This window comes from Hibiscus syriacus, unplaced genomic scaffold, assembly GCF_006381635.1.
Source record: "Hibiscus syriacus cultivar Baekdansim isolate YM2019G1 unplaced genomic scaffold, ASM638163v2 tig00010803_pilon, whole genome shotgun sequence".
Classification (NCBI taxonomy): domain Eukaryota; kingdom Viridiplantae; phylum Streptophyta; class Magnoliopsida; order Malvales; family Malvaceae; genus Hibiscus; species Hibiscus syriacus.
The window spans coordinates 12,967-38,762 of NW_024062231.1; the positions used below are offsets into that span (position 1 = coordinate 12,967).

Genomic DNA, 25,796 nt, shown 5'->3' on the forward strand with positions numbered 1-25,796 from the left:
TCTTCACAGAAGAGGTATCCCCAGGGGGATAGATTTTCAGGATTAATTTTATTCATATGAAAACAGTGTAATTAATGCGTGACAGAATTATTTCGAATGATTTTTTTGCTCCCCTGATGTCTCAATGTTCAGGCTATCTGTGAAATGCCCCAATTTAGAAGAATGCTCCTGTTTAAATGAACAACTCAATGCCTTGGGTATTAAAATGTCAATTTTGAGTCTAATGGTGTGACTTTATTTGACTCAAAGAAAGGTATGGGTGTATCAAAAAGATAAAGACAATGTTCAAGAATTTCAAAGGGAAGTTATGTCAAAATTTGGTCTTTTTGGTAATGATCAAGGTATTTCATTTTGGGGTTTGAGACATGATAAGAAAGGTCTAATCTTGTCATATGTCAAAAATCTATAATTCTTGAAGAGTTAAAAGAATCCTTAATTCATTTAATATTCGAAGAACTAAAGATTAAAATTTGTTCAATTGCTCCACCTTAGAAAGTAGCATAAATTCAATCGTTTAAAAGATTAAGCAAACATGAAATATCAGTGACGTGTTCAAACAAAACAATCCTCTAAGTGCAAATGGTATATGCCATGCCCCCTTCTTCGGCTGTCAATGCCCCTGAATCCATCAGGTTTTGGATCTTGCGCTTCAGCGCCTTATAGTTCTCAGAGGAATGTTTGGAGCATCCTATGTGGCAACTACAAATAGCTTCAACATTGTAGCCCTTAGGATATGTGGACTTTTTTCTCAGATCATCTTGGCAGGTTTAGTCGTACAACCAGCTGATTGGGCTCATTCGTTGTGATAGTTTTTTTATGATGTTACAATCTTGCTTCCATGTGGTGTCATGTAGTTAAAACCACTTCATCGAATTCTCCATGAAGAGATTTCATGTTTATGAAAATACTTAAAAAATGAAATGTATATGCAAAATGCAAAATGTAAAATGCAAAAATGCATGAAATATTCGAGGCATTGATCCAAAAGCATGTATGTTATTGTAAATAACCTTTATTGGGACCAAAGTGTTTTATCTTTTAAGAGATAATAAACATATTTAAAGGTACATTCGGACTAAATCCTCTAGACCCGGAACAGGTTGACTAGTCATTTGCCTTCGTCTTTCACCGGTTGAATAACCTGTCGAACCGCTCCGGCCTCTCTGGATGAACCGTGAAAATGTTGAGTTTTTTTTTTGTATTGGTTCCCAAAAAGTGTCGAATGACTTCATCTTTGGCTTTCATCCTTTGCTGAATCGAAAATTCCATTGAAATCCTCCATCAAAAGGATTATTCGAAGTTCATTTGCTTGTTTCTTGAATTTTGTCGACAGTGACTTGCCATCTTGTTCTTGTTGTCTTTGAATGGACTCTCGAGGTCAGTAACCTTTTTCTCGTCTTGCCCCTGCCACCTTTGTCAACCCATTTTTGAAAAGTTAACTTTTGATGTACTTGATTGTGGGCACCATGAATGTGACACATAGTTGTCTTGCAAATTGTCCTCATTTTCTTTCTGAGCCTTTTCGGACTATAGCCGGACCCATGCGTTCTTATCTCTTGTATTACAACCCCTTTGTCCATTAATGCAGATTATTCATGTTTTAACAAACAAGTTTTTGGTGGATCAACATCTCTTTTAAATGATGCAAATAATGAAAACAAAATAAAAGAGAACAAAAGTAAAATAGAGTTAGTGAGATAAATCAAAACAATAATAAAAACGAAAAATCCTACCCTACATGATATCTACCCCGCATGCGTTAATTCCTACCCGGACATGATCTCTATCCCGCATGCTAATTTCACACAAATCCTAACCGCATATTTGTCTAGTTCGCATGCTTTGAACAGAAAGTAAAGCAGGAAATAATTCCGGCATCCTAGGGTTTGAAATGAGGTTTTGAGGTAGGCTCTAACTCCTTGTAGTCTCCAGAGTTAGGTTCTAAAAAAAAACGGTACCCGAGTTCTCCTTGCTGGTGCCTCCTTAGGCTTACCAGACCCTTAGTCCTAAACCCATCACAGGCTTGTGTGGACTAAGTTAAACTCGAGAGGAAACATTCCCTTATGCCCATACGGAGAATAAATTCACACGAAGACATAAGGTATATGAATCCCGAAGGCTACTTGCTAGGCCCGCACGGTGAATAAATTCACACGAAGGCGTCGCTTTTACCCCCACTTAAATAGGGTTCGGAGCTCGGGTATAGAGCCTTAGATAAAAAAGACTTTAAATGCTGAAATCATTGAGAAAACGGTTAGTACAACTATTTATTTGAAAAATAATCAAAGATAAATAATTGGAATCGAATAAATAAATTTAAATTTAAATTTACCGTTTTCGCATAAAAGACAACCGAAAATTAATTTCGGCCTGACTCACTTACATGTCCCCAGCGGAGTCGCCAAGCTGTCGCAACCGTCTTTCGGTTGGGCCCCGGAATTGGGCTTCGACTTGAAAAATGTGGATTGGAGTCGCCACCGATCACTTTAACACGTTATTTAGGTAGATCGGACACCATCTTACCTGATCTGCGTTTTACCAAAAATATGTCGAGTTCGGGAGTCGGTTATGGTCAAGGAAGGATTAGCACCCTTGAACCGCCCTTTCGGTACCAATTAATTTTTCGGTTGTCTTTAATTGCGAAAAATTAGAAATTTAAATTTAAATTTAAAAACTGATTCGGTTACTTACATTTGATCGACTGAAATTACTACTGAAAGTAAAAGTAAATAAATATTTAAAAAAAAGGAAAAAAAGTTTTTTTAAAAAAAGGGCTTAAAAACAAATACATAAGATCATGATAACAAAAGAATAATAAAAAAAAATAAAAATAAAGGTATGAACACATTAACCACATGCAACTGACTAATTGAAAATTATCAGCTTATGACATAATACATGCACGCATATATATATATATACAAGCTACAAAGTGAACCTACAGATGATACAAAGTGAACCCACAAAGTCAAACAAATTATATCATTTTGTCAAGCAAGTTGATGTCTAGATTAAAGAAATAATAAATTATAATGAGGAAAACCAAAATTATGGGTTTCAGATTAAATACTATAACTAAAATGAAACAGTAGCGAAATTACAAAGAATATATTAAATTAAATACATACAAAAAGAGAAATAAATCGCAACACAGTGACATGCAAAGTTTGAGTAAATAAATATCAACAGTAAAATAGCTTAGTTATACATTTAAAAGGAGACATGGATCAAAACGCATACAACTAAAGCCATATGGAACGTTCGAAATAATATAAATATAATGGACTTAACTTGTGAACCTTCCACAAGAACAAATAACAACGAATGGTGGCCAAAACAAGAGAAATAGAAAACTTAAAGGCCAAATTAAAAAACTAAATAATGCAAAAAGGGTTTAAGGACCAAAATAAATTGTGGGAAAAAGTCGAAGGATCGAGGAAAGACATGTACCATATCCTAGAAGAAGGCGCAGGTTTATGGGCTCACCAGGTTGCTTTAATGAGTTAATTTTTAAAACACTTCATTTGCTCACACTCTTAAAAATAATGAATCAAAACCCCAAACTTATTTTTCTTTGTTTCGTTCATCAATTGTCTTTGGTGTTCTTGACGAGCCCAGAAACCAACGACCTCTCCACTGCCGCTCTGCCGTTACTCCGTCGCGCCTGCAACCGTCGTCGGTCTCGGAAGAAGAAAATCAACACTCTTTTTGACTTCTTTTCTCCCCCCAACCCAGATCCGAACTCAAAACCTCCTAAAAATTACGAAATCTTTACAGATCTGAAGAAAAAGAAATTTGTATTTCTCCAAACATTCGTCGGTGGCGTTACAACTTCAGGGAAATCCCTTTCTAAAGAGTACCTCTGTTCTCCTCCCTCTTTTGCTGGGTTTACAAGCTTATTATTTATAATACAAATAAACCCTATTTTTAGCCTTGTTTGAGTCCTAATCGAACTCTACTTGTGTTGGTTGTTGGTGATGAGCGTCGGACGCTTCGGAGCTGTTGGAGGCGAGAGACGTGCGCCGTGAAACTTGGAGATGAGGACCCGTGAGGCTTGGAGATGCGGCGGTGGCTTGGATGAGATGAGATTAGGGTCTCTAGAAACCCTAATCTGATGTGGGTCATGGGTTGTTGGGCCTTGTTTGGGCCACTGGTTCTTGACCTGAAACGTGTAACAAAATAATAAATAATATATAATATATGTTTAATATAATGTATTGTAAAGGCACGGCATATGGGACGAAATAGTGTGTCTACAGAATCAATCTAAACAAAACTTTAACCTGAAATTCTAAAACGATAGCAAATATCGAATGGGACCCAAGGAGGCTATAAATATTAGATTATTTATGCTTAAGTTTAAAATTCGAATCATGTTACGAATATAAAAATTGACTTAAAAAAATCTTCTATAACAAAATTTTGTAAAATTCAACTTGAATTTACCGATCAATAAATTATATATTAATAATTAATTAAAAGAAAACCCATTATTTTAAATCCTACGATCATCCGCACTGTATCCTTCCGCACCCTATCGTTGACTCGTCAATAATTTGCGCTTGATTGAAAAACAAAGGCAGGTGGTCGCTTTCTTCTCCCCCCCCCCCCCCACTCCCATGGCTCTTCTTCTTTTTCTCATGTGATTTCCTTTCGGTTTCCGTCAATGGATCGAAGTTTACTAGCACTACTTGCAGCCATTTTAAGCTTCTTTGTAGTATCTGTGATCTTAGCTTTGCTTATCTTAATATGTAAATCAACTAAAATAACCCCTCCTCAAACCCGACCCTCACCTACCCCTCCCGATCTCACCACATGCGACAGCGCCGCCTTCGACCCCTCTCTCAAACGCCTCGACATGGCGGAACTCGCCGCCGCCACCAAGAACTTCTCCTCCGACCTCATCATCGGTGACGGAAGCTTCGGATACGTCTACAAAGCAACCCTCTCTTACGGCGTCACCGTCGCAATTAAAAAGCTCGATCCGAACGCCTTCCAGGGGCTTCGAGAGTTCCGCGCTGAGATGGAAACCCTAGGCAAGCTTCGTCATGACAACATCGTTAAGATCCTTGGGTTTTGCTCTTCGGGTGTGGATCGCGTCTTGATATATGAATTCATTGAGAGAGGAAGCTTGGACCAATGGCTGTACGACGAGGAAGAAGAAAACTCGGTTGACAGTTTAACGTTATCTTGGGATACCAGGAAGAAGATAGTCAATGGGATTGCTAATGGTCTGGCCTTTTTACATGGGCTTGATACGCCCATTATCCATAGAGATATCAAGGCTAGCAATGTCTTACTGGATACCGATTTCGAGCCCCATATTGCTGATTTCGGGCTTGCTCGGAAAGTTCAGGAGGCCCATTCACATGTATCGACCCAAGTTGCAGGGACAATGGGTTACATGCCGCCAGAGTACCGTGAAGGAAACACTGCAGCGACGGTGATGGCAGATGTTTATAGCTTTGGAGTATTAATGATCGAGATCGCCACCCAAAACCGACCCAATTGGCCCGTGAGGTTCGAGAGTAAAGACTTGGGACTAGTGGAGTGGGCTAGAAAAATGGTAGCCCAAAATCGACAAACAGAAATGATATATCAAAAGATTCCAGATAAGGAGTTGATCCAAGATGAGGTGAAGGAGTATTTCAGAATTGCTTGTATGTGCACTAATGAGCTATCTAAAATAAGGCCTGCCATGAGTCAAGTTGTTGAGCTGTTGAATCAAATTTCCTCATGAACTTGCAATTGGTATAATTCTTTCCCTTCATAAGAATGTTGTATTATTTTGTCATCATGTTAAATATTGTACCAATTGTTTGTATCTAGTGTAATAACAATTTTAGTTTCTGAAATTTAAATATTTTATTAATTAAGTTCTAATTTAAATCAAATTTAATTATAATTCTAAATATTTTGATTAAACCTTAAATTTCTCAATTGTCATCCTCTATCAGAGTTCATCTTTGTTAAACTTTCGGACATACCTCAAAAAACTACCAACTCTCCCCCAGTTAAGACCCTTCAAACATACTCATTCGCTTATTGAAGTCTCCAAGGAGCCATATCCTCTGGGGAACAGAACTCCGAACGAGCTACAACACAAATATAAGACCTCTGGCAGACTCACGTTATCTAGTAAAACGAAATCTAATATTTGATGATTAGATCTATTTAACCTATTGACATAAAAATAGCTATAATAACCTTATGTCTGACAGCACTTGCTAGAAGCACTATAAATACCCAATGACTACAACTAAGAAAGGGATTTGATCACTTTCTTCTCCTTTCACCCACACATTCCCCATTATGACCTCTATTAGACCGAGCATAAGAACGGAGAGCTCATGCTACAAAAAAGCACACCAGCAGAGGACCAATTGATGCCAGTGCCTCAAGGGAGCACCATCGATTCAGGGGCGGATGCACTAAGCCCCCTAGGGGTCAAGTGCATCCCCATTATTTAAGGAAAAAAGTGAAATTTAGTATAATATGTCAAAGAAAAATAAAAAAAATAATTTTTTTTGCATCCCCATTATTTTTAAGAAAAAAATTAAAATTTTGAATCCTCCCATTTATAAATTTTTGGATCCGCCACTGCCATCAAGCTACAAAAAGTCACGCCTTGGACGACAACATCCACAAGAGCAACATGGTAAAGCACGAAAAGCTTCTACAATGGTCTTTCGCACCGCCTCACAGGCAGGTAACCGTCGTATTATTGACTAACTCGTTTCTGGTAGGAATACCCCTCGAGAAACTGCCAAGCTACTCTTAGCCCAGGTACTTGGAAAATCCCCTATAGGAATAGCATGTAATGTTTAAATAAATAATACATGCAAGAATTTAAATTTTGGTATTTCCGCTTAAGCTCTTAAGTCTCCAGGAACGTTCTTGTTATCTTCAATCATGTTGGCGTAACATCGAGTTACCTCTATTCAATTGTCATAGTGGGAATACCTCTATTGTATGGCTAATAGAGCGTCGAACTACCTCCTCTCTAAGTGTTGAAATGTCTCTACTCATAGAAGAGATAAGATATCTTTGCCCTTGGTGTTGATATGCCTCCACTCACTAGAAGAGACGGGATGCCTCCGAACACAGAAAATCCTCTGCCTGCTAATTAAAGAAACGTTGAGCAGTCTTTGTACCTACAAAATTGTGAATTAACTATAAGTGTATTGAGTTACCTATACCCTGACTTACAGTGGAACCGCCTGAGGGGTCGAGGTACCTATGCTTCAACGATGATATGCCTTTGCCCAGTCTCTTAACAAAGATGCATCAATTCCATATGTAGTGTATGGTATGCGTTGAGATGCCTCAACACCTATCGCAATGCGCTCAAATTGTGCAGGCCCCTCGACTCCCGCTAACAACATTAAGATACCTCACTTTCTTCTCAAATTATTGGATTACGTCTTAAAACCAGTCAAAAGAGTTTAAAGCCTTTGTTCCAGCATCAAGATGCTTTTAACCTATTTTCACATTATCAAGATACCTCAATTTTACCATACAATGTATGATATGCGTTAAGATGCCTCTGTACTCACCGCAGTGAGTTAATACAGACTGAGGAACCTCCTTTACCAGCTTGGAAAGTGTTAAGACACCTCACACTACAAGATTATGTCCCTACAGCAGACAGAAAGAGCCGAGAACCTACACACTAATAAAATGTCGAGATATCCCACCCTAAAAACGTTGAGATACCTTCGGAAACCTGACTAATACCAAATTGTCTAACACTTGCGTATTAATACCAAATTTTATAACTGATTCCGAAATTACTGTCGTGTACCAAATTGTCTATCAATACACCAATTATTATAACAGTACCGAAATAATGGGTTTACACATCCTTTTGAGGGAGGGTTTGGGAAACTTTTAAGCAGCGTACCCTAGATTTTTCCTACTATGGAAAACAATAAACACGATACAGTACCAGAGAATTAAACAGATTATTTATAATAATATTTAAAGGCAAAAAGATTAAGAGCCATCTGCGGATACCTAAAACATCACACAAACCACATTTTTCTTCAAAATGCTTGTAGACCAGAAAGTCACAAAGCATTCCCCTTCGCAGCACCATAAGTTTCCAACTTTGATTCTTAAAGACCTAATCCAACAGTACGACCATCCCTCCGCCGAAGTCCAGCAGTGTACTGCTTCTCCAAATCCAGCTGGAGTTCATGCTGCTTCTCTGCATCTTGATTGTCGGCTTTATGGTCCACCTTAACATCCCCTTTCACACCCTACAATTGACCATAGGTACCAAGGCAACCTCAGACTTTAAATCTGTGTTAGTAATGTGAAGAAACTATAATCCAGAGAATGCGTCATAGCACATGCAATAGTTTGTTAATACATAGTTCCAATGACCGACTAGTTAGGCAAACAAGTTGCTCAGAGAAAAACAAACAACCAAGGCATAGAAATGAAAAAGGGATTTTACCATGAGTTTATTGAACTTCTCTTGTCGCTCACGATCACCAAATAGTGCAGTATCCCAGCGATGACCTGACTGCCATCAACCAAACACATAGATATGAGTAGCAATTAAGGTTAAATGCAATAAATTCACAAAATCTTGAAAACTTAACTAATTCAGCAAAAATACCTCTTCTGCAGGACTGCTTTTCTTTCCCCCCCACAGCAATTTCTTCTTCTGCTCTGTAGTCATATTACTCTGGCCTGCCCCAATGAGTTTCCTATTAACTGCATTGATAATCATCAGATACCATATGAAAGCAATAGGAGGAAATAAGCATTTCATTGAAGCCCACCTGCCAGCCCTTAATGTTCCAATAGTCAGAACACAATGACTTAGGGCTAGTTAAGCCTTTGTTGTTATGGTTGAAAACTGAATTTTGAAATATTGGGTTGAAAAGTATTTTTTGAAAAGCACCTAGCAGCCAGCTTCTTGGTTTGGTTCCACAAGCACTTTAAAAATGTTTTAGATAGCAAAAGCCCTTTGTTTGACATTGCTTTCTTCTTTCAAACAAAGTTTTTGGACAGAAAAAGCCAGCCAAACATACGCTTAGCCAATGAATATAACTACTAAATTGAAATAGAGCTATCATGGTGGAAATGGTTGGAAATGATAGAAAAAGGAGACTCCATTTTAATAAATCCTGTGATTATTAGAGACAAAAACATGATACAAGCGTGGAAGACATCCCATAATTAGAATAATGAATCACATGTTTGTAAACCTCAGCTTCGAAGTAATTTATAAGAAGAGCATGCTATTACCCCATTTTCATGCAATACTACAGCTATTTCAACAAGTACAATCTAAAGGAAACACCAATTTTAAATGAATTGTTCATTAATGCATTTGAGTAAGTTCAAATAAGAGGGCGAAAGAGTGATGGCACCCTTAAACCAGATCATAAGAATACCTAATTCAGCGGCTTTCATTGCAGTAAATTTTGCAGCATTCACGTCATTGGTGGTGTCAACAACACTGCTATGGACCGGTCCAATGGTCACTCTTTCAACAGTCTCCTCAGTTTGCTCCAAACTTAACCCCTCTATTGTAAAAGAAGACATAGAAACTAATCACATAGTAATAAAACAGTGGTCGAATAACAGATAATGGAAACAGAAATGAATTTAACTTCTGCTAAAATTTAAATCAACAATAAGAAGAATAAAGTCAAAAAATAATTACCATCCTTATCATAATCAGAGCCCTTGCCCAAGCTAAAGAATTTCGACCTCTTTGCTAGAGGCTCCTGATTTTTACTGTCAAATATAGACTTGTCTTCAAACTGTTCCTTCCCTACTCTACCAAACCTATCCTTCTTTACCACATTAACTTCCCCTTCATCATAGTTCATTCTCTCTTTTTTGAAAGGCTTCAGGCCATCTAAATCCTCCAGCCCACTCCTGTAACCTTCTTTAGGGTGACGTTTATCAGTGTCCCTCTCCCGCCCAGAAGACGAGTCATTCCGATGGCCCCTCGACTCTTCAAAAGATGTGTAATTTCCTTTTTTATCTCTCGAGCTTCTATGATAGTCTACTTTTTCATCTCGACCACCCCTTTCGCACCTTCGATCTCTATCAATCTCTTCAGAGATAAAGTTGCCATGTTTCCTAACAAAGCCGACCCTGTCAAAAGATGAATCCTTGTCCTTATATTTAGTACACTCTAGAAAAGGTGATTCTTTCTCCTTGCCCTTGCTTCTGTGTCCAGCACCATCATATCTATCACGAGTATATTTGTCAGCATTTTGTGAATAGTCTTTTGACCTACTACGGTCACTTACATGTCTTGGATGATCAGAATGACCGCTAATTCTTGATTCTCGATCAGCACGAGAGGAAAATCTATCGTACTTGCTATCTTCATCTCCCCGTTTGTCATGCCTAACATAATCATCATGTCTGGGATAACAATGAGAACTCCTGGAAGACGGTCGATCAGAATATCTATAAGAATCACCATTTCTACTATACTGATTCCTAGTAGAATCCCTATCTAGTTCTCTCCCATCTCTTCCAGGTCGAGTATCAGCACTTTTTTCCAGATCATCCCTATAAAGCATGGGACTAACACTGCGATCACGCTGAGGGGAACTTCCTGTAAACACCACAATCAGAAATGGAATCATATAAATGTGATAATTTGTGTTGAAATGAATCAAACTTTCAAGGTCCAGGCTTGGAAGAGAAGAGAAACCTTATAAATTGTGTCAAATTAATAGTCATAACTCATAACATAAATTGCTTAAAAGAAGAAAGATATTTGAGCTCTTAAAATTGAAGCTTAATGTGTTAAACATTGATTAGGAAGTCCAATAGTAAGTCAAGCTCTGTATACCATAAATTAGTAAAGACTTGCAAAGTGGAAAAAGGCTCTAATTTTGTATTTCTAAATATTATTACTTGCATGCAAAATCCATCGAAACAAAGCTTCTTCATATATCTAAGGTTTCAAGGCTTGTATCATCGTGCCTAAATATATTAACCAAAACATTAAGGGTAAGAACTAAAGATTTGCTTATCCCAAATTCTAATTCAAGCAATACACAACCAGCAGCAAAGACCAAACAATACCAAAAGCACTTCTGAAAGACCATTCTCTATTTAACCATAAGGGATCATGTCAAATCAACTGCTTCAGGCAAACATGACTAGACAGAAGTGTAATAAATTAACAACAGAAGGGTCAGCTCAAATAAGAATTCACCGCATATTTATGACCATGTGACACAATGGAAAGGAAGAGAAGCTTTAGAAAACAAAGTGGTCAAGAAAGTCAAGATAAATTTCCTAGCAGATTAGGAACTGCAGTTTTAATTTGAGTTTCAACAAAATTATGTCATTATTGTAGACACAATGAATACTGTTAAATACTAATCGTATGCTCCGATGAGGTGTATTCTAGCATTAAGGAGAGTATTGGGTAATTCTTTTTCTCAATGTTACCTGGACTTAGGAGTAAGTGTCGGACATGGATAAGTGTCAAGAATAGGTATGTTCAATTTTTCTCCAAGTCTTCCCATGCATTTCGAGGACCTTGGGAGGGCCATATCCCCATACTCATGCCAGATACAGATATCGGATATGGGTACTTCAAGATAATTGAATAGCCAAAGCAACAAGGTTTTTTTTAACCAAGTCTTAGTTTGTGCTTGAGTGAGGAGAATTCTGGTAATTATTCTTTTTGGGCTTTCAATTAGAACCATTCACTCCCATTAGACACTAGAATAGATATCAAAAACCTAAACCAGAATCCAAAGAAAGCAACCTTCAAGCATGAACCTAACCTTGAATCATTTTCCATATGTCTATTTCATAGTCCAGAACGAAAAGTAGATTTAATCCATATTCCTTTCTTTCTCTTTCTCCGCAATCTTATATCTGCCCTCAAAACTGAGTTTTCCTTTCCAAACCAATCAAAAGCCCTAAATTATTTTAGCTAAATGCATTTTCCTTCCACTTATGAAAGAAAACTATTTTGTTTAGAGTGCAGAGTTCCAAATTCAACGAAAATATGTTCAAGTTTCCAAGAGAAACAACAAGAGCTTAGGTAAAAAATTAACAATCGAACCTTCAGCTGAAGATAGCCCGCTAACTGGAGTACGACGCCTGTATTGTCGACTAGAAGTGTCATTAGAAGGCTTACGAAATGCGGCTTTTGCATCAGAACTATCAGGCGGTGAAGTCTTTAAATTTGGGTCCATGATGCCAACTACCTGTAATAATACATATTTTTGCATTATATTAACATAACAAAGCACTAGAGGAACAAGATGGGTTCTGGGGGGAAATGATGTTATTCGGGGAAAGTTACGGATTTTTCTTCGTTCTTTTAACTTTTTGGGCCTTTGACAAGAAAAAAACCTAGTTAAATTAGGGAAAATTCAACTGAAATTCGAGATGAGAGGTTTTTTTTCTAAAAATTGAATCGGAAACCCCACACACAAATTAAACAAACACCAAAAACTTAACCACGTACAAAACGAAACTCAAACGGCAAGCAAATAAAGAAATTGAATTCTATAGTTAGATTAAACTATTACCTTAGAATTTATTGTTGAAGGTTTGGAAAACGTTTAATCTCCTGTGCAATGCAAAATCAAGACGTAAATCTGCATGGAGGAGACAAATAACAGAACCGGAGCACAGAGAATCAGTAATTTAGTGACGGCTTGCAGTCTTTCGAGATAAGGAAGAAACACAAGAAAATGAAAGGAGGAGGAGATGAGAGAGCCAAAGGAAATGGAATATATACTCTATTTATATGTTAACCCTCCCTCGCCAATAAATTTAACCGAACTATGCACATTGTATTTGTGTCAACATAAAAATAAATCAGTATTATTTTTTAACATTTTTTTCTGTTTTGATTTATCATTAAAAGTAGCTTTTTCATATAATTATATTTTTTAATAAATAATTATTGAATTAAAATATATTTAAAATTAATTTTCTAAATAACGCCTATTTGTTTGATGAAGAACATAAAAAATAAAGATTACAAAATACGCATTGTATAAAATCTGTATATGCCTTACTTGACACAAATGAGTTAAATCTTAAAAGACATTTCTAATCAAACACACCTTTTATGGAAAAGAAACACGTTTTGTTTAATTTTAAGCTAGTAATTTACGATTTTGGATGTTTAGTCAATTGATGATTTTTAGAGTTAGCGTTAGAGTTTATGTAATTTTAAAGTTATGTTAGGTTAATTTTGGTGGTTATCTTCTTACTTTAGTGCTTAAATTTTTAGTTATTTTGTAAGATTAATTTAGAGGGATCCTGAGGTCCATGTTATTATGCGAGGACCTATTCTTTGAGGATTAGATTTGATGAGAGTTCAGGTGTTTTTAAGGCTTCTAGATGATTGAGAGATCGATGACTTATTTCAATAACTAGTGGTGTTTGTAGGTGGTGACGATTAGGGTTTCTCTAACCTTAGGGGTTGTTTGTTTATCTCTTAATAAAATTATTTAGCGTTGAATATTGAACGATTCAACATTCAACGCATTTATTTCGTACTTCTGAATGAAATATCCCCTTAATCTTTGTGCCTTCCGTCTGAACCATTGATCTAGGCATGATTAAACGATCCAGAATAGGCTGCACAACAAGATTTAAAAAAACTGTAATTGTTCCTCTTAATCTGGTTGGATGAATCTAGCTCTGATGGTATGTGTTTGACGACGCTGGAAGGATTTGATGAAACCCTAATTATTAATGCTCCTGTGCTGTAAGATTTCCTTCAGATCGAATGGATCCCATTTTAGCGGCGTTAAGGTAATAAGACAAAACCCTAATTTTTTGGGTTGTCACGCGGGCCACCTTCTTTTGGACTGCTTTGAAAGGGCCTTTTGTAAAGCAATTGTCATTTGAGTTTTTGTTTTGTATCCTTAGGCTTGATTTATAACCCGTAAAATATAAAAATAAATGTCAAGATTATCTATTTATTTATAGAATATATGTACACATAAAATAACTATATAACTATGTCCTTAACCGAAACATTTATGAATATATATTTATACACCTCCGATATAATAAATATACTACTAACAGTAGGACGTACGTATATTAAAATCCTAATCGTTATTGTTCCTAAAAGTCACGAGTCCGAGCACCAATAACTACAAAGTTGATTGAATGTTTATTGTCAAATAGTTGAGAGTATTTAGAACATATACTACTTTATAATCACTATTAGCTTAATAAAAAAATAAACCTATAAATAATAATTAAAATCAAAACTTTTAATTAATATAATTAACCAAAAATGAAAAAAAATACTAATAATTAAAATGAATAAAATTGAAATTGAAATTCGGACAAAATATAGTGTCTACAAGAAGCATGTGATAGACATAGTTTCAAGAGACATGAACCTAGAAGAGGATGATGGTCATGAAGATGTTCTAAATCTTATCATTCTCTTATTTGTTGAACTTTATTCGATAGAAACTTTATTTTATTTTGATTTATATTAATTTTTTATGTGATTAATTTAGGGTGTTTACGAGTGATTAATTTAGGGTGTTTATATAACTGTTTTTTGTGATTAACTTTTTTTTTTTGACTTAGTTCTTGCGATTTGAATTAACTATTTATTTAATCTTTTCTGCTTTTGGTATGTATTAAACTACTAAATCTCCTTAACGAGATGATTGGTTTAGAGGGAGTTCTTTATTGTCTAAATTCTGTGTTTTTGTGGCTCGATTTATTTTCTCGAAAACTATCAACGGGGGAGATTGTTAGTGCCAACAATTTGCATTAAGCTTCGATGTGCACAGGTGTTCGCTGGTGCCTGTTTATCTCTACGTTCATAACTCAAACTACATTAACAAACAACGTGTTTCAACTCTCTTTACTTTTTGCAGAAATAAGATGTTAATCGTTGAATTCAGGCAAGGATCGGCATAAAATTTTATCTATTACATGGATTTTTCACAATCATTAGCGAATTTAAGCATCAGGCTTCTCTGCCAAAGATGTAAGTTTTAATGTGTACAACATTGTGAATTGTGATGCATTTGAAACTGATACTATATGGCCTGTCTAACCATGCCCTTTTGCTTGCCATTTTTGTTAGAATCTAGTCATTTATGCATCTTGAACCTTCCCATCATTGTTGCTATTGAATTCAATGCGTGGCTTCCCCATGCTAAAGTTCAATACTTTGGCATTCATGTTGTATTTAATTTCTCCATCATATAGTAGCTTCCTGATGTAGTGCTCTATGTCTGAACCGATCAATCGCAGCGTGTACTCCGTCAACGGCGCTCCCTGTTTGCACATCATGCATTAGTTCTCATTATAGCAGAACACCAAGTATGCTAAACAAATGGAAAGGCTGTTGGAACTTGTGGAACTAGGTAGAAACTTGTGTACTTGTTTTCAGTTAACCAAACTCAAAACTCGACATCAAGAAAAAAAGTTGGATTACCTCATAGTGATCCACAAGCTCTTGGAAGTATGAATAAACACTATTGCAAGTTTCAGGAGTCCAGACAAACTCATCAGTAGGGTCAAGTATAAGGGTGAGTTTATCCATCTGAGTTTGATCGAACTCGCAGGTTTCCGGATCGATGTAGGCGGCATAGATTCTGACGTGCCGCGTAACACTGCTGAGCCACTGCCCTCCGAATTCTTTGCTCATGTTTTTGCTCTTCACATTGATTTGTTTCTCCACCGGCCTTGGTTGTGTAGCTTGTTGCTTGACCCTGTCTGGTTCTTCCTGCACTTTAGCTTCCTGTGTTTCACCAACTTCAGCTTGCTGCTGAGCTGAAATTGAAAGAACCTTTTTCCCCCTCAAATCTTTTTTCATTCCACTCCAACCCAACATGGAGAATTTAGTGCAAGCTATGTACGAGGAAGTTGCAGCCATGATTGAAATCTTAATGCTTCTCTTCTGAAATTGCTTTGAAGGAGCTTTTTGGTGAAAGCTGCTACAATTTGATCCATTAGTTTTGTGGATAAGTGTTTTTGTTTTTATCCAAAGGTTGAGTTGGGCTGAGCTTGTATACGAGTGTGGTGGAGAAACAATCAAAATTGCCTGCCATCGATTACGATAATTGGCCTTTCGGCAATCTCTTTACCATAAAATTAATAAATGCATTGAATTTATTTATTTTATCATGCCATAATTGTGTTAAATGTCTTTTATACTTACATCAATCTTATCATAGTGGTGTTATATCACTCACAATTATTAATTGGCCTTTGGGCAATCTCTTCTACTCTTCCAGCCTTCAATTATTAATTTTAATTGATTGTTCATCAATTATAAGTTTATGGAACAAAAATCATATGCCCCTTTATATGCTCCATCAATGATTTAATGCTATTTGTATTAATGAATTTTAGTTTGTCGTCAACTTGTTTTTACATTAATATTTATTTTTTTTACCGTATACTATTCACCTCCTTTAACAAATGATCTCCATCAGTGTTGACTGAGTTGATACTTTAATATCTCTACTGATTGCATCAGAATTTTTGAAGAAGGTTCGGCCTCAATAATTTTGTGATGTATCTCGTGTTATGTTGATGATTTTATAGGAGTCAAAGCTCAATATGATAAGTAGTCGGTAAATATGACTATGAGTAGAAGCTCAATATGATAAATCTGCAGTAAATACGAGCCGATGCTTAGTGCGATAAGTCCCCAGTAATAAAAGTGTTCTTTTTGTATCTAGTATTTTTTTTTATTAAATTACTACATAAGTAATGCTAAATTCAGCTTGATCCGAACCTACGAATATTACTGCATAAATAAATCATTTATTTATTTTGATCTAATGATTATAAATCAGTGTAAAATTTATTTGTTTTATAAGGTGTAAGTAGATCTTATTCCGTGTATATATATATATATATATATATATATATATGTTTTTACGTTAGATGATTACTTATGTGTATTCTTTCCCAGTTTCCCTAGTTTTATTTTCTTTATTTATAAAAAGAAAGGTTTCTGTCAAACTTCCTCCAAAACTATCACTATATGGTGTTTCACAATTTAATTCATTGATTTATATAATTGTTCTTAAAACATAATATTTAATAAGTTGAAACTTAAAATTTATTGACTAATCTCGATGATTAAAATTAATATTGTTCTTTTTTAAAGTTTTAGATTCAAACAATTATATCTACGACGTGTGTGTACGTTGTTAATGATTAAAAAAAATTATAAACATGTACTACCTTGTAATTATCTCATATTATTAAAAAGAAAGTTTAAGCTTAAAAGGTACAAGATAATAAATGTTTGGTATTTTTTTAGTCATTGACAAACTATACCCATCTTGTAGTTTCTCGAATCTAAATTTTCTATAAAAAAAAATAACAATCTTTTGTCCTTGCTGAATTCTCTCGTTAAATTTTATTTAATTGAAATTCATATACGAGGTAATAAAAGAAGGAAGAATAAAAAGAAGCATACAAAGTTATAATATTCCAACCCTTCACCAGATTTGGCCTAGCTCAGGTCTAGTAATTCAGACCTACAATTTCTCCTCGAACAAAGTGGAACATAATCTTTTGGATCAAAGGCAATTTATATATCCATAACAAGTAATTCTCGTTAAAGGTCATCAACTTGGTCTGCCATGCCAAGTTAGAACTTGGGAACCCTTTCAAAACATTAAAATATTTAAAGAAAAAAAAGTCCCATATTTTGCAATGACTTTTACCTTGTACAATTTGCTTCAAACTTTAGCTTTCTTCCCCACTTTGTATCTTTGCTCTTTCTCTATAAGAATTTGGGACAAACGTGGGATTCTATATTATGGGACGAACTTATAGAATTTTAAAGAGGAGTTAATTTATAAAATTTTAGGAGGCGAAAATAGATTATTAATAGAAAATATAAGAGAATTTTAAATTTTCAAGGGACGACTGCCCTACTAGGCCCTGTTGCAAGTGCATAGGTTGATATATTAGGTTTGAGTTTTCTCTGTGTCCTAGTTTTATTGGGAACTTTTGCCAATCTTTTTTTGCTTGTATTTTAGGGGGGGAGTGAATTTATTCTCTTTGCAATTGCATAGGTTGATATATTAGGCTTGAGTTTTCTTTGTGTCCTAGTTTTATTGGGACTTTTGCCAACCTTTTCTTGCTTGTATTAGATCAATGAAGTCAAAAGAATCAGTACTTCCCCATGTACTGGTTTCAATTCATTGCAAATTAGTCACCAAGAAGCATATATGGCTATGAATGATCACTACCCAATATTTCTTTTCCAGGAAATTTAAACCTACCAGGAAAGAAAAATGGAAAAGAAAGCTTGACATTATCATTCATGAGATAGTTTTGCATTGGCTTGTTAAGGCTCACTTCTTATTTCAATCATGATTGATTAAGCTACAAGCAAAGTTAGAGAGAATGCGACTGGTTTTTCCATAATTATTAACTTTTCTATATTTTGAACAATTTTATAATTAAATTATCATTTTCATCTCAATTTATCTATAAAAAAACAGACAATAAAAGCATAACATATGTCATGTCATTATTGAATGGTGATAAAATTTGAAGATACAACGAGAAAACATAATGTGAGTTTAATAATTCATGACGTGTATATTAAGTAGGAGTAAATTAAGATGGGAAATGGCCCATAAAAGACACAAAAGTATAGTCGGTTTGGTTTTTGATTTGTATTTTCCTAAATGGTTATCATGATGTGCCACAATGCTATTTCCAGGCAGCTTTGCTTGCTGATTCAGCAAAGTTGATTTTAGGGGATTCCCCCAATTCATTATTTCTATCCCCCAACATTTCAAGCTCCATAATTCAACACTTTTTTGGAGTAAAAAATATCTTTAAAAAAACAGAAAAACCTTTGCATTCTGGTCTATAATTTAGTTTGATTTTTTATTAATAATATTAATTTATTTAAAATTTAATAAAATTAATAAATAAAATCATCATATTTCATAAAGTAATCTCTTTCTTAATGTTAAAAAAAATTGTCAATCATTAAAAATATAACACATAAAATTTCTCATGTCAGTTGCTTCTGATTTACGATTTGTGCTGATCATAACTTGATCACCTTTTATGGTTCGTTTATCGATGTAATCAGATTTGTTTGTATCTACCATTTATTCGTGTTTATTTGGTTATGTTTCTTTAACTTTTACTTTATATGATTATCGTGTGATCTTAAGTGGCTAGTTTTTGTATTAACGGTTATAGAAAAATGTTCATATTATAAGTTAGTTTACGGTTGTGGTCGTAACTTTTATTGTAATTTAGATATTTTTTTCTTCTAATTTTAATAAACCAGCTGGTTTTATTTTTCTAAAAAAACCAAGCAGTTAAAAACTGACAAGTGATTCTTTAAAAGTATTAAATTAAAAAAAATTAATTCAATTAAAGAAAAATAAATAATAATATATTGTAATATTAATATTAAAAATATAAACATAATATATTATAAATATTTTTTCCTTCTCCCTTTTGTTTCTCAAATTACTCCCACCTGTAAAACCTTTGTTCCATTCACAACAGTTTCACATATACGACATCGTTAAGAAATAAACTGAGAGGTGCAAATCCGATGGCACACATATTTGTGTTGCTAATATGTTTGATGGATCAACTATGAACATGAAGGATTTAGATATTATCGCTCTCGTTGTTCTCTTTAAACATTTTGAATTTAAGTAGTTGTGTCATAAAATGTATTAATAAGAATAAGTATGGGTCGAGTTTCTGACTAATCCGATTCAACCCGAAAAATATACGCTCTCTATTCGATTTTTTTTTGGATTTCTTCAATATCTCACATTCGCTCGTTCGAATATTATCTTTATTGTTAACCTTTTGTCACAATACATGCATAATCATGTATCTACCCATTTGTCACACTAACAGACAAACACTTCATAATATATAATATCTCAAGATCATATAAGAATCATTATTCATTTGATAATACACGTTTAAGAGTACGTCACCGTCTAGCCCTTTAAGAAACAAGTTCATGCCCGCATCTAGGCGTCGTCAAGATGCATGTAGAGCAGTTGAACAACTTAAATATTTTATTGTAATTCGGTGTTATGGTCATTATTTTATAATAAAAATTATTTTATCGTTTTAGTTTATTGAAATAAATTATTATATAATATGATTAGATAAAATTGCATTCGTTGTCAAACATTTAAATCTAGGGTAGGGAGAGTTGAATCTTTTGGAGGTAACAGCCAAAGAGATGCAAAATTCTAATAGAACAGAGATTGTGGATGCAGCATGCATGAAAAGTTGCAGATTTTTTATATTAAATATTTTTTTGGACAAAGATAAGAGAACCCCAACACACCACTTCATGTGCTATTATAACATATAGAATAATGTTTTTATCCCAACATTATCCTACTTGGTGAGTGAACTGCACATGCATCCCTTCCTCTACCTTTTTTTCTTTTGGTTTAAATGAAATATTATTCTTTAAGAGAATTTGGAAAAAATATATTTATTTGCATATAACAATTTTTTTAATTATTAAAAATATATAATTTTATAATTGAATTTAAATCAAGCTCATCGAATGAAATGCAGTGACAGATTTAAAAATATTTCTGAAGGTGGATACACATATTAATAACACAGAAATTTTATATGAAATAAAATTTTAATGTAGATATTATCAATAAAATAAATAACCTAACCAGAATGAATAGATACACAAATGATTAGGTTTAGTAGAGTGTTTATATTTTGTTTTCTAATTTAAGTTCAGCGATTTTCGAGTAATTGTCAAGTTTGGGAAGGCTTTAATTGCTTGTGGCTTGATATCCTCACAGATCTTTCTCATCTTCTTCGGCATCCCATGGCATGGGACACCGTGTATTTTCTAAAAAAACAGTCTTTCTATTTCTCTCTATTTTATTAGTCATTAAAATCTATTTTTTAAATTTAATATCTCAAATTTTAATTTATTAATATTTTATTATTTAGACATTAAATCAAAAATGAAATAATAACATGATAATCATACATGCTGATGTTAATTGCTTTTTGTTTACATGACATCTATGTTATTTTATCTTCTTCCTATTTTTATAGTTTAATTTTTATATCACATAATCATTTTTCGATATCTTCTCCAACCACTCAAATTACTAATGAACTCATTTCTTCGTCTCTTACCACTATCACTTTAGATTTTCACATGATCATTTTAAAACTCCAAAATTCAACTCAAAACTTGTGAGATCTTAAATCACTCTGAACTATAATATTCACCATCCAATCAACATGAAATCATGATATATAAGTAATTTTTGGAGTAATATCATGATTTTTAAAAGAAAATTGTCCATTTATAACTTCGTTAAGTATATAAAAGTGAAATGATCAAAATGAGAGCAAAAATATACCTGAAAAGATATATGAAGCTGTCGAAAACTGACCTTCCATTGATGTACCAGAGTATATACAAAGTAATCAATGAAAATCTCAAATATAATCTCTCAACCTCCAATGAGCTTTTGCTCACCGGGGTTACCTCTTCAAAGTACATGAAATTTGTTATAAAGATTTACATTTTCAAACAAAGCTAATGTCTTGAACGTTTGTATCACAAAATTTGGAATCCGTCCGGTTCTGAACAGCTCTCACTGCAGCAACCCTAGCGGCTGTTGCAGCCCTATTCGCCGCCAGAACGGCCTTCTTCACTTGTTCATCGACCATGCGAAGATGAACGGAATCTGCAGCTTTCTTTCTAGCAGCCTGCAGAACCAGCGACATAGCACAATGATAATGATTTATGAATCGGACTGAATGGCATATTAACAAGGAATGTGAGTTAAAGAAAATACCTGAACTGCTCGAATGACTACATCCGTTAGTTGCGGTAGAGGGGTTTTAAGGTTGCCGGAATCCCATTCACCACATCTGGTGTCACCACTCCTGAAAGTATACACGCCATACCCTTGCTTTCGACCTTCATGCCACGAGCCTTCGTAACAATGTCCATTAGCGAAGTGATAAACTCCAAATCCATGCATTTTATCTCCAAAATATTCTCCGGCATATTTATCGCCGTTCCTACGACATCGAAATCAAATTTATGAAGATAATGATAAGGTCTCTATGATTGAATACAAATGATGTACCTAAACCCAGGGCTTAACATAATCAAAGCATTAAAGATCCATAAAAGGAAATTAAGTTTCTCCGCAAGCTATTAATATTATTCGATGAATCCAAAGACAGAGAAGCTCCACAACCAATATTTCTGTGAAAAGGCTTAAATGCAGAATCAATACTTATTTCTTGTTGAATAAGAAAAATACAACCAATTTTAGAAAGCTGTAGAAAAAGTGAAATGCAACAGAATTGAGCTGGATATACTCGAATTTCTCAATTCCCCATAATCATGAAAGTAGAAAAAAAGGGTAAATTTTTATTAGAGAACCAAAAAAGCTGTCAAATATTGAATTAGAAGTTCAATAATCAACAGTAAACAGGGATAAACAAAAACTCAATACATCTATGGAAACAGAGAAGCTCTGAATCAGTCAGATATTCCATGGAAAAAGCTTTAAAAGAAAGAAGAAAAAATAAACATGAATTGAAGAAATTCAACAGCAAATCCGCCATTGAACTCAAACCTGGGAAAAATACGAAAGAACTCATTTTCATACCTGAAATGGTAGTAGCCAAGTCCATGTTTAACCCCAGATTTGAACTCCCCAACATAGTAACTCCCATCAGCACAAGTTTGAACACCAACACCATGACTTTGCCCATTACACCATTCCCCAGCATATGAATCCCCAGTATAAAACCTATAAACTCCAAACCCATGCCTTAAACCCTGTCTATATTGTCCTCTATATCTACTCCCTCTACTCCAGCTCTCTACTCCATACCCATCATATCTGCCTTCTACCCAGTCGCCTTCGTAACTCCCATTCAGGGAATAGTTATAAACCCCACTCCCATTACACTTTCCCTTATGAAATTCACCTTCATAAAAATCCCCATTATTGTAGAACTCCACTCCTTCTCTTACAACCAGCAGAACCCTTTCTGTTTCTCTGTTGGCGTTTCTATTGCATTGGGTTTCTCCAATGAACCATTCGACAGGTTTCGAATTAGGTTTGGAAAAGTGGAGTCTTTCCTTGAAACAAACAATTCCTTGGTTTATCAAAGCTTTGTTTTTTGAAGCTAAAAAAAGGGTTACGGCGAAGAAGATTAAGGCTAACAAAAGATTTTCCGACGTGGGGATTTCTTCTCTTTGTAGATAAAAACCAAAGAAGAAGATGAAAGAGAACAGAGTGAAGAAAGAAATTGAAACGATGACGAAAAACGGTTTGAACCGGACCAGTATAATCCTCGGCAACATCGAATAGGTTTTCTTTGGTGGCAGTTTCGTTTTTTTTTCATCTTTCAGTAGGGACTCTCGACTCTGGTCTTCCAGGTCTTTTCCAAATTCATCCTCGGCGATGGACGACATACTTCGGGTAGAAGATCGGACGGTTGGTGATGAACGGAGCAACGACGACTGTGTTCGCGTTAGTTTCGCCTGACTCTTTTGGCTCTCCATTTTACAAGTTGGGTCCAACAGAAAAAAGGGGAGCCGTCTGATTTGATAAACTGATTTGATAAACTTTTACCACCACTGACCTTTCTTACACCGTTAGATTCTTATCATAAGCCGGCAACATCTCAGGCGACGCACGTTAAACCGGCACCTTGTGCTAAAACCGGGGACGATCGAGAATCGATAGAAGATATTTGTTTTATAAAACCTTTTTTCTTCTTCGGTTGGTAGAAACTAGAAAGTGTGACTCTGGAGATTTGGACCGGCGCATTTGATTTGTACTTGAGGTGTAATAGAGAATGGGTAATTAAATTTAAGCCGTTGGATGGAAACCTGATTGGCTGGAATGATTTCTATGTTTTTAGCCGTTGGATTGGATCTTAAGGGAAAGATATGGTCGTCGGATCTAGATTCGGTTTTGTATTTTTTTTACTTTACTGTGGCAGGCAGGGCTGGCCACGTGCCCTCATCTGATTCTATAATTATTTTTTTCACTTTTTCGAACTGGAATTTTTTCCTACATCACATCTTATAAAATACTCGACTAGTACCACTTACTCTTATAAATGGACGGAACGTTAAGCGAATCGTTTATAAATCGTACGGTGGGAAGTTCGTTTATTTATTAAATGAACGAACATGAACAAGATATTGCGTTTGTTTAATTAAATGAACGAACACGAACAAAGAGATTATTCGTTCATTTACGTTCATGAACGTTCGATTATATGTTTATTTAAGTTCGTTCATTTATGTTTGAACAAAGGGCAATTTAAATATGTTACGAAGATTATCGAAATTGTTTGGATTTCAAGAATATTGTTTTGTTGAACAAATTAACTTTAAGAATTTATTATGTTTATATAGTTTATTTATGATTTGTGTATGTTTTTGTCGTATTCGAACAAATTAACTCTAAAGTTGCATGTTATATTGTAGACACCCATTTTCGTCTCATTTTTTTATATATACATATATATATATATATATATATATATATATATATATATATATATATATATATAATATATATATATATATATATATATATAGTTTTGAAAACATATTTAAAACATTTATATATATAGTTTTTAAAACACTTTGAAAATAAATATAATATATAGTTTTTAAAACGTTTTTAAAAAAATATATTATACGGTTTTAAAAAACATTTTTAAAATAAATATAATTTTTAAAAAGAAACATTTTGAAAACATATATATATATATAGTTTTGAAATCATTTTAAAACTTATAATATATAGTTTTAAAAAAACATTTTTGAAACTATATAATTTTGAAAACGTTTTTAAAAAATATATATAATATATAATTTTAAAATACTTTTGAAAATATATAATATAATATATAGTTTTAAAAAAACATTTTTGAAAACTATATAATTTTGAAAACGTTTTTAAAAAATATATATAATATATAATTTTAAAATACTTTTGAAAATATATATTATATAGTTTGTAGAAAATATTTTATATTATTATTATCGTTGTTATTTATTTTTATTTATTTATTTTTATTAATTTTATTTTCATTTTAATTGTCCAGGTCCATTTTGGGGTCCAAGTGAGCCAAGTCGGGCCTGACCCAGCCCAGTTTCTGAGCTAGGGTTTCTCAACTTAGTCCCAGTGCCGCATGGCTTATAGCCGTTAGATCGAGCAGTGATCAACGGCTCAAATCGCGTGATAGCTAGGGTTCTGAAGCCCTAAAAGTTTCATCAAATGCGCAACCAGATCTGGACCGTTGGATCTGACCCAATCCAACGGTCGAGATCAAGGGTTCCAGAAGATCTAAAGTCACCGGTCAGCCGAGGATTCCGGCCACGTGCAGCACAAAAATCGGAGCTACTCGGACTGAACCATCTGAGATCACCGAAAACCACCCCGGAATATCCGGGATCAACTCCAACCACGACCGAAAATGGCCCCAACGGGAGCCTATAAAATCAAGGCATCAACACTACCACGGGGAAAAATCATCGGAGGCTAGGCAGAACCATCGAAGCCATCACCACCACGAAAATACCACCAGAGAACTCACAAGAGAAAACACAGTACACACGAGCCACAGAACCGAGGCCACAACATCGGTCTACAATCGAGCAGAACACAATAACAGTACACAAGAAACCATCTTAAACCGAAACATCACAACACAGAAAACCAAAGCACCGAACCAAATCCAAGCACAACAACCCACGAAATCCAAAAAAAACCCACACAAGCCTA

The 25,796-nt window shown here is 34.6% G+C and overlaps 4 protein-coding genes across 4 annotated transcripts; 1 reads left to right on the forward strand and 3 right to left on the reverse strand.

Moving 5' to 3' along the window:
- Positions 1-4,539: 4,539 nt before the first annotated feature.
- Positions 4,540-5,806, forward strand: LOC120204313 (putative serine/threonine-protein kinase). The gene has a single exon (XM_039204418.1). The coding sequence runs from the start codon at positions 4,667-4,669 to the stop codon at positions 5,738-5,740; it is 1,074 nt and encodes a 357-aa protein (XP_039060349.1). The 5' UTR covers positions 4,540-4,666; the 3' UTR covers positions 5,741-5,806.
- A 2,092-nt stretch (positions 5,807-7,898) lies between these two features.
- On the reverse strand, positions 7,899-12,719 carry LOC120204317 (arginine/serine-rich coiled-coil protein 2-like). The gene is made up of 7 exons (XM_039204420.1): positions 12,540-12,719; positions 12,068-12,212; positions 9,683-10,594; positions 9,411-9,542; positions 8,627-8,724; positions 8,462-8,530; positions 7,899-8,261 (listed from the first exon to the last, which is right to left on the reverse strand). Exons 2-7 carry the CDS (start codon positions 12,198-12,200, stop codon positions 8,118-8,120), a joined length of 1,488 nt encoding a protein of 495 aa, XP_039060351.1. The 5' UTR covers positions 12,201-12,212; positions 12,540-12,719; the 3' UTR covers positions 7,899-8,117.
- A 2,188-nt stretch (positions 12,720-14,907) lies between these two features.
- LOC120204320 (NAD(P)H-quinone oxidoreductase subunit M, chloroplastic) lies at positions 14,908-15,963 on the reverse strand. The gene is made up of 2 exons (XM_039204422.1): positions 15,440-15,963; positions 14,908-15,279 (listed from the first exon to the last, which is right to left on the reverse strand). Exons 1-2 carry the CDS (start codon positions 15,878-15,880, stop codon positions 15,097-15,099), a joined length of 624 nt encoding a protein of 207 aa, XP_039060353.1. The 5' UTR covers positions 15,881-15,963; the 3' UTR covers positions 14,908-15,096.
- A 5,436-nt stretch (positions 15,964-21,399) lies between these two features.
- LOC120204318 (MORN repeat-containing protein 1-like) lies at positions 21,400-23,800 on the reverse strand. The gene is made up of 3 exons (XM_039204421.1): positions 22,650-23,800; positions 21,822-22,050; positions 21,400-21,732 (listed from the first exon to the last, which is right to left on the reverse strand). Exons 1-3 carry the CDS (start codon positions 23,552-23,554, stop codon positions 21,550-21,552), a joined length of 1,317 nt encoding a protein of 438 aa, XP_039060352.1. The 5' UTR covers positions 23,555-23,800; the 3' UTR covers positions 21,400-21,549.
- Positions 23,801-25,796: the final 1,996 nt, after the last annotated feature.

What these genes read in the sequence shown, in the direction of transcription:
- LOC120204320 (XM_039204422.1), bottom strand. Translation starts at nt 15,880, where the DNA reads ATGGCTGCAACTTCCTCGTACATAGCTTGCACTAAATTCTCCATGTTG. An exon ending in AGCTTGTGGATCACTATGAG is followed by an intron (nt 15,280 to 15,439) that starts GTAATCCAACTT and finishes ATGTGCAAACAG; the next exon opens with GGAGCGCCGTTGACGGAGTA.
- LOC120204313 (XM_039204418.1), top strand. Translation starts at nt 4,667, where the DNA reads ATGGATCGAAGTTTACTAGCACTACTTGCAGCCATTTTAAGCTTCTTT.
- LOC120204317 (XM_039204420.1), bottom strand. Translation starts at nt 12,200, where the DNA reads ATGGACCCAAATTTAAAGACTTCACCGCCTGATAGTTCTGATGCAAAA. An exon ending in CGGGCTATCTTCAGCTGAAG is followed by an intron (nt 10,595 to 12,067) that starts GTTCGATTGTTA and finishes TGGTGTTTACAG; the next exon opens with GAAGTTCCCCTCAGCGTGAT. An exon ending in AATGAAAGCCGCTGAATTAG is followed by an intron (nt 8,725 to 9,410) that starts GTATTCTTATGA and finishes TTATCAATGCAG; the next exon opens with TTAATAGGAAACTCATTGGG.
- LOC120204318 (XM_039204421.1), bottom strand. Translation starts at nt 23,554, where the DNA reads ATGGAGAGCCAAAAGAGTCAGGCGAAACTAACGCGAACACAGTCGTCG. An exon ending in CTTGGCTACTACCATTTCAG is followed by an intron (nt 22,051 to 22,649) that starts GTATGAAAATGA and finishes TCGATGTCGTAG; the next exon opens with GAACGGCGATAAATATGCCG. An exon ending in TAGTCATTCGAGCAGTTCAG is followed by an intron (nt 21,733 to 21,821) that starts GTATTTTCTTTA and finishes CTGGTTCTGCAG; the next exon opens with GCTGCTAGAAAGAAAGCTGC.